At 38.1% G+C, this 8,985-nt stretch overlaps 1 protein-coding gene across 1 annotated transcript; it reads left to right on the top strand.

The window, feature by feature from the left end:
* Positions 1-1,086: 1,086 nt before the first annotated feature.
* klf5b (Kruppel like factor 5b) lies at positions 1,087-7,065 on the top strand. Its single transcript, XM_082175144.1, has 4 exons — positions 1,087-1,326; positions 2,371-3,176; positions 3,753-3,812; positions 4,403-7,065. Exons 2-4 carry the CDS (start codon positions 2,378-2,380, stop codon positions 4,579-4,581), a joined length of 1,038 nt encoding a protein of 345 aa, XP_082031270.1. The 5' UTR covers positions 1,087-1,326; positions 2,371-2,377; the 3' UTR covers positions 4,582-7,065.
* The last annotated feature ends 1,920 nt before the right edge of the window (positions 7,066-8,985 follow it).

The raw sequence follows: 8,985 nt of genomic DNA, 5'->3' as shown, positions 1-8,985 counted from the left end.
AGGGATTAAGGATTTTATCAGTCAAATGCCAAATTTTAGTTGTGTGGCTTATCTGGTCTGATTATCTTGAAGTGTTGTTGGGGAAACAGTGTCATATTAATATTAAGATGATAAGGTCATTATTTAAACATTTTGGTAAATATTTTCAGACTTTTAGTTTCACTTTATTTATATACTATACAACTGAAAATGTAAAATATATTTTAAAAAATGTGTTTTTAAGTAATAAGTATGATATGAATTACCTAATAATTAACAGAGAGAGAGAGAGAGAGAGAGAGAGAGAGAGAGAGAGAGAGAGAGAGAGAGTACTTTTTGCAGTAAAAAAAAATCGTCTTATCCAACCTTTCAGGAAAAAGGATTCATGCCCTTTACAGATCATTAAATTTGTCTGGATTTTGATTTTAAAAGTTATATTTCTTCTTATATTTTTGTAATAAGCTGTGTGCATTTGAGTGTTTATGTAGCATTTTGTGCTTTTGGTTAATGTTTACTCCATTTTTTTAAGCGTCAAGTGTGTTATGGTGTTTTTTGTTTGTTTGTTTGTTTGTTTGTTTGTGTGTGTGTGTGTGTGTGTGTGTGTGTGTGTGTGTGTGTGTGTGTGTGTGTGTGTGTGTGTGTGTGTGTGTGTGTGTGTGTGTGAGAGAGAGAGAGAGAGAGCGAGAGAGAGAGAAACTGCTATGTCTTGATTGATCACAGTTACTGGAGAGGCCAATTTTGATTAACTTTTAAGATCTACCTGTGTAATTATGTTTTTAAAAACATTTTAATAGCTCAAATAGGTTGGTATATTAACGCTATGATTTAATGGCATACATTTAGTCACTAAAGTGCCTGTATTTGTATGGTAAAGTTCTGGCAACTACAGCAACCAATTATATTAATATAATAATAAAAATAACAACAGCAACACCAATAATTACAATAATAATAATGAACATTATGTTGTTATTTTTTTTACAGTGCGTTACCATGTTTGTTTTTCTTTACTAGACAATTACAGATCCTGAAAACCTGTTTGGATGAATTACTAAATGTACAAAGCCCCGCCCCGTTTTGAGGCATTGAAACGAGGCAGTTGCGTAATTTGTCTTGTCAAACGCGTAAAGCGCTTGCCATCTCTGGCTGTCTGTCGTGTCGTTTTCATTTGCGGCATATTGTATGACGTGATCTCCAGTTTATTTCAGCGGAGGACATGCGTTATGGGCAACGCTTTGTTGAGCAGGATCCACGGCTAGAATAAAACACCTCTAAGAACTGAGCGCGGAATTGAGAAAGGACGATTACAGTGGATTTAATGACAGTCCATCAAAGCATCACATTCTGGTAGAGTGAATCTGTAATCGCATGTTACATTGGTAAACAGTGCTGGGTGCCATGCTTTCCGAAATGCCAGTGTTATTTATGCTTTTGATCTAAAGCGTAACATGATCGCTGCACAGCTTACATTTTATAGTAATGTTTTCTCATGGTGTTCTCCACTATGTTATAGCCTATATATTAAGCATGCTGGATGAATTGTGCTGAACTCTGCTCTGACCTTAATCTGAAAACTCCATAACAGCAGAGCAGCTGTAGGCTCTAAATTCAGATAGAGTATTTCCTAGTTTATGGATGGCAGATAGAGAGAGAGAGAGAGAGCTTGCATGGGGGTTCCTTCTTCGGGTGTAAGGTAGCAACAAGCCTAGTGTATTTAGACATGCACACAAGCTGACTTGTTGACATAAAAATGACAGGAATATTACTAAGTTTGTGTTGATCTTTCAGTTTGAGAGTGTACATTGATCTACTGTGCAGGTAAACAATAGAAAAATAGAACAGGTTGAAGATTCATTCCTCTGAACTTATCCTGCAATTCTCAGGAATTTCTGCCTTGTTTACTTGAAAGCTTAAAGGATTATGCCAAAGTGGATTAAAATATATAATAAGTGGTGAAATATATCAATTATGTTTCCCATGTCAATGACAGTTGCTTGGCTGGAAATATGCTGTGTTTTGAGCCAATCGGCTGACTCGTAAATAACATATGACTAATGTATGTAGTGTGTCATGAATGTTGATGGGAACATAAGAACTCACACAGTCCCAAAACCTTCACTGAGTGACTTTCCTGAACTGTGATGTGAAAGACGACAGATGTTTTGTGCTTTTCCTCAAAAAAGTCTCGGACATTGGTAAAAACTATAATATACTGATATATTTGCTAGAAAGAAAACAACTAGGTTACAGTTACAGTATCCACCAGCTATGGCCATGCTATTTTCAAGGATTATTGTTGGATATGGCTGAAAAAACGTGTTTATTTTCATGTATTTTATGTTTTTGTGCAATTTGTGGTGAATGAAAACCTGTTTTTTTTCTGACCCTCAGATCAGACATGGATGGATACCTGCCGCCTCAGTTTCACGTTTTGACAGACCATAAGAAGTTTTGCCAAGACAATTCCCTGACGATGGACCAAGGAGCGCCGTACAGCATAAACATGAATGTTTTTTTACCTGACGTCACCTACCTACGGACCGGCATGTGTAGACCCGTTCGATCTGCAGCGACACAGATAAAGACGGAACCGCTGCATTCATCTTTCAACTACTCCAGTTGCCACGGCTCCGTTGCGCCCACCATGACGCACACAGAGTACATGAACCTCTACAGCCCAGCTTCGGAAACAGGTAACAATGTTTACGTCAAGCACGAGACCCCATCCCTCGAATTCCCAGAGGTCCCTCTGTTTCAGCTGTTGACTTCGGAGCTTGAGCCCAATGTGCCTGGAGGCCACTCTTGCACAGATTCCCACAATGCCGCATGCTCCTCTCCGATGTCAACGTACAATGGCATTAACCCACCGCCCAGTCATGTTGCAGAAAGATCTCTTTGTAACATGGGCAGCAGTGGATATTCTCTACCTGCCCAGTTTGGTCAGCATCCTCAGAAGAGGGCGGCCTATCTACCACCATCCCCTCCTAACTCAGAACCGGGCAGCCCAGACAGGAGGAAAGAAGTCGTACAGAACTTATCGCCACCTCCGTCATATGCTGCCAGCATGGCATCTAAAATGTCGTGTCTTACTCCCGGACCAGCACTTTCTGTCCAAACACAAGCAGGACCTGCCCAATACAACCGCAGGAACAATCCCGATCTAGACAAAAGGAGGATACATCACTGCGATGTACCAGGTAAGATTGAATTTAGCATCTAGACACTTCAGTATGTGAATATAGTATACATTTTATTTGACATAATATTCAAGGTCTTAGAAGGAAGCCACAGCTTTTTCCAAATAAATGACACAGCGCAGGCTTAAATGGCTATTCAGGTGATTTAACGTTGTTGAATAGATGTTGTGGACTGACGTGACTAATCATCTGGCAATTACCGGTCTATAAGTTGGACTAAGAGGCTTAAGACACAATGGCATAACCTTTTGACATTGTATTTGAATCTGCTGGACAAGTCAGAGCTGGCCAGAATGTTAAAACGATAGTTGACCCATTGTTTACTCACCCTCATTCCAGACCTGAATGACTTTATTTTTTCTGTGGAACACAAAGGAAGATATTTTGAAGAAATTCTTTTTGTAATGGAGAGAAAACACTTGAGACATTTTTCAAAATATCTTCTTTTATGTTCCACAGAAGAAAGAAAGTCATACTGGTTTTGGATGAACTATCCCTTTAACGTTCATATAATGGATATAAGGTTTAATGGTAAAGGTTATGATGTATACTGACATTTATTGTATTATTTGTCAGGATGTAAGAAGGTATACACCAAGTCCTCACATTTGAAGGCCCATTTACGTACTCACACAGGTAAGTAAGACTTTTAATCACACAGACAACAGAGCTGTTCACACAATTTTCAGTGTGATATCGCTGTCATACAATAGTTCAATAAAGTTGACTAAACAGAATTACACATTTAGTGATTTGATTCTGATTCACAAGCTCTCTATTTTGAGTCATTCAGGCATGTTATAATGTTCCTGGTATGGTATGGTATAACTTAAAAACATTAGCCTAGTTAAAAACAACATTAGTTCAAATCAACCTGCCCAAATTATGCAGTTCAATTGCTATTTATTTAACAGATATACTAATCAATACAACAAAAAACTAACCTTTACCAATTTATTCTGAAAAACATTGTAATATTTTATAAAATTATAATTATTATTCATGTTTTCCATGTAAAAATGTCCAGTGTCCAATTTGATGATGATGTGGTGTAATTGGTATAATTTGTTTGTGAATCAGATAATAATAGTCGCGCTGTATGTAATTGTGTACAGCCCATTAGGACGACTCAATGGAAAGACCTTTTTTTCTTGCCAATGCTTTATCCTACGAAATTGTGATGGTGCTCTCCCCTCAAACTGTATTGGCCTGTGTTTTTTTTGCAGGCGAAAAGCCATACAAGTGCTCATGGGAGGGTTGCGACTGGCGCTTCGCCCGCTCTGACGAGCTAACGCGCCACTTCAGGAAGCACACGGGGGCCAAACCTTTCCAGTGCGCCGTATGTAGCCGTTGCTTCTCCCGATCGGACCACCTGGCCCTCCACATGAAAAGGCACCAGAACTAGAGCTGCCCGCTCGCGTTGTTCTGACGGTGCCGCGGGAGGGCTATCAGGACCTCTGCTGATGATACTAATTAGGATTTGGGTGTGTTGGTTAATCTTGGGTTTTGGCAGTTCATCAGGTACAACAGGACCAAACCCTGCCGTCGGTACGGCTCCTGTGGTCACAAAACCAGCTAATTGATGAGAACTTGGCTCATTAGCCAGATGGGACATTCTTTTGACATGTTTTTTTGTTTCTTCGTTTGTCTGCATACTTTGAGGTCATTATTTATGACATAACTACTTTTAATGTGCCTTTTTTAACTTATAGAATTGAGGTGCCACGTAAAATATACAATGTGCAAGATCTTGTGGGCAGTTTTACAGTTTTACTCCACTATAGAGGAATATTCTGGGTTTAGTAAGAAGTTAAGCTTAATTTACATCATTTGTGGTGTAATGTTGATGTACACAAAAATAGTTGTATATAGAAAATCAAGTTTACAGTGGAAGTGAATGGGGCCAATTTGAAATGTGAAGCTTATAATTTTATATAAGCACTTGCATTAATTCTTCTGTTAAAACTTGTGAATTATTTGAGCTGTAAAATTGTTCTCATATTTGTACAGTCTTTTTAGAGTTTAAGACATTGCTTTGACATGGTAACAAAGTTTTCACACTAAAATCTTGTTAAAACATTCTTTACGTCTCGTGTTATACAATTGAAACAACGAGAATTTTAACGTTTACAAATTGGCCCCATTGAAATTGAGTTTTTGTGGTACCACGGGTTCTGTCAGCTGAGCTTATCTTGTACTGGACCCATAATATTCCTGTAAGCGACTACTCGTACTTGTATCACAAGGTAAATAGTCTTGGTTGTAGAACCAAACCGCAGAACAGTCATGAGTATGTGAGCCACGAACGGCGAGTCACTATGAATTAAGGTCTCTTAAAAGCAGCGCTTGATAAGAAACAGTGCTTCAGAAATTTGTGTGGGAGTCGCCGGGTAATTAGAAAATTAAATGTAGCTTCAGAACACCAAAGAGTTGGATTCAGTCCAAACTATGATATGTGTCGAAGAGGATTCGCTTTACGTCGGCAAAATGTTTGAAAGAGCACAATCTGAAGATTGATTGAACTCCTTTTTGTGTGTTTTACTGAAATGCAATAAGTGGTACAAATACTGTATTTTTCCTGGCAAGAGGACAGGTTGGATATCGATTACTTCCATAGTTGTTTATTTTTCCTTACTATGCATTTGTTTGGGATAAATGATAGCTTTAAATGTACATAAGACGTGTATTTATTTTGCACAGATTGTTTTTTGTTTTGTTTTTTCATTTATATTTTATAAAATGTAACTCAACGATCACATGAAATGTGCACCGGGTTACTGGGAAGTGGTTTTAAAACTCTTTGTTTAAACTAATAGTGCTCTAAATGGCTACATTTTGCAGAACAATGTGGCAGATGATTGTTTACATTAGTTAGTTTGGCTTTTGGTGTGTTACATCTGTATGTGTGGCCTCATAAAACCTCTTATTTTCCATTACAGTGATAAAAATGTTTTCCACCTTATTTTTCAGAGATTACAAATGCATAACAGAAGGGACTCAGTACAGATGACAAGCTGATGTTGTTATTGAGATGGAAGTAAAATAGACAGAGAAGACAGAGGACTTACAGTATGGAGTATTTTTTATTTGTCTGAGGTAATGTAATACGAGGATCCACAGTGTTAAAGAGTATATGTGTTAAAGAGAGAGGAAGAACATATTTGTAACTACAAGTTCTTCATTTTGTGACCAAAACCCAAAGAGAAAAACTCTTAATTACAGTAATTAAAGGTTCAGACTGCTTAAGATTAAACACACCCTCTAATCGCTCTAATTTGCAGTACTTAGATAAGTACAGTAATGTAAAATATGTAGGCTACATCATTACTGTTATAGAGGCAAAAGTCTCAGTATGTCGGGTTAAACTGGAGTGTCCCGTCGTCTCACGTGTGATTAGGTGAATAAATGGAGGTGTGGTTACAATTGCTAATACGGTCTGTCAGATTTTAAGTCGCTGAATTTAAAGTTGATAGTTTTGAGTGGTAACACCCAATTAAATTGATACTATAATTATCTTGACTGTATACAAATCACTGAGTAACAGCAGAAAGGCCTCAGTCATGGAAATAACCTGACGTTTTCACAATGCATTCTTTTCAAAGTTAGGGTGTATGTTATTGAATCAGTTCTTACATAAGCAACAGATTCTGAACATGAGTAATTTACAATGTTTTTCCTACTTTAGTAATAGATACTGATGCTATCATCCAGAAATGAATAACAGTCAGGCCTAGACCGGAACAAATACACCAAAAAATGTCAACTGAATGGACTACATGTTGGTGTAGGCCTATTGTAACTTCAGAAGTGTGTATGCTAACAAGTCTTAAGACGGAAGCACGTGGAATTATTTAGTATTTATCAAATAAAAATACAATTTCCAATTAAAGCTGCAAGCAGCGATGAAAGGGCCCTCGCACCCGTGCCGCCGCCACCCGGTGGCTTTAGGAAGACAGAGCATGGTTGGACAATGTGCATTTAAGGAGGTATATATAGTAGTTGCTAGCATGTTTAGTATGTTTTTTAGCATGCTTAGTACACAATAGTTATGTGGTTAGTACTGCATTACTTTGTTAACCATGTCAGTTTCTGTTGCCAGTAGGTGGGGCTATGTCTATATCTGAACATCGCTATGTAGATGTGTTCAGTGCAGGACTTTTATCAAACATGTGAAGTTTGGGGCAGATTGAACATTGTATGCTTGAGTTACAACAACTTCCTTTAGCATTTCTAGCAGGTTTTATGATGTTTCTAGCATATTACATATTAATTTTGGGGTAGATTGGACATTGCATGCCTGAGTTACAGCAAATTCATATTGCAGTAATAGGATGCTTTAACACTTAGCTAAGTATTTGATTGCATGTTTCTAGTATGTTGCTAACATGTTTAGCAGTTGGTGACACTTTTTTATATGTTATTAGGAGTCCAGAATAGTGTTAAACGTCACTTCCTGTTGCCAGCAGGCGGCGCTATGACTATATCTGAATATGAGCATGGACTTGTGTTCAGGAGATAACTATTATCAAACGTGTGAAGTTTGGGGTAGATTGGACATTGTATGCCTAAGTTACAACAACTTCCTTTAGCATTTCTAGCATGCTTTAGAACTTAGCTATGTGTTGCTAGCATGTTTCTTGCATGTTACATATTAAGTTTGGAGCAGATTGGACATTCCATGCCTGTGTTACAGCAAATTCCTATTTAATTGCAGCAATAGCATGCTTTAGCACTTAGCTAAGTGTTTGCTAACATGTTTCTAGTACGTTGTTAGCATGTTTAGCACTTGCTGGCACTTTTTTATATGTTATCAGGAGTCCACAACAGTGTTTAACATGTCACTTCCTGTTGCCAGCAGGTGGTGCTATGACTGTAACTGAATGAGCATGGTCATGTGTTCAGGACAGAACGCTTATCAAAAGTGTGAAGTTTGGCGCAGATTGGACATTGCCTTCTTGAGTAACAACAACATCCTGTTTCATTGAATTAGCATGCTTTAGCACTTAGCTAAGTATTGCTAGCATGTTTTAACATGTTTCTAGCATTTTTAGAAGTCAATGGCATTTTTAACATGTTGCTAGAACGGCATCAACGTGTTAAACATGACACTTCCTGTTACCAGTAGGTGGCGCTATTACTATAACTGAATATTCTCATGTAGATGTGTTCAGGCCATGACTCTTATCAAACGTGTGAAGTCTGGGGCAGATTGGACATTCTGTGCCTGAGTTACAACAAATTTCTATTTAATTGCAGTAATAGCATGCTTTAGCACTTAGCTAAGTGTTTGCTAGCATGTTTTAGCATGTTTCTAGTATGTTGTTAGCATGTTTAGCACTTGCTGGCACTTTTTTATATGTTATCAGGAGTCCACAAGAGTGTTAAACATGTCACTTCCTGTTGCCAGCAGGTGGCGCTATGACTATAACTGAATATGAGCATGGTCATGTGTTCAGGACAGAACGCTTATCAAAAGTGTGAAGTTTGGGGCAGATTGGACATTCCATGCCTTAGTTACAGCAACTTCCTATTTATTTGCAGCAATAGCATGCTTTAGCACTTAGCTAAGTGTTTGCTAACATGTTTCTAGTATGTTGTTAGCATGTTTAGCACTTGCTGGCACTTTTTTATATGTTATCAGGAGTCCACAACAGTGTTTAACATGTCACTTCCTGTTGCCAGCAGGTGGCGCTATGACTGTAACTGAATATGAGCATGGTCATGTGTTCAGGACAGAACGCTTATCAAAAGTGTGAAGTTTGGCGCAGATTGGACATTGCCTTCTTGAGTAACAACAACATCCTGTTTC

The sequence above is a fragment of the Leuciscus leuciscus genome (genome assembly GCF_965113295.1).
Source record: "Leuciscus leuciscus genome assembly, chromosome: 7".
NCBI classification, from domain to species: domain Eukaryota; kingdom Metazoa; phylum Chordata; class Actinopteri; order Cypriniformes; family Leuciscidae; genus Leuciscus; species Leuciscus leuciscus.
This window is presented reverse-complemented; position numbering and strand designations above follow the sequence as displayed.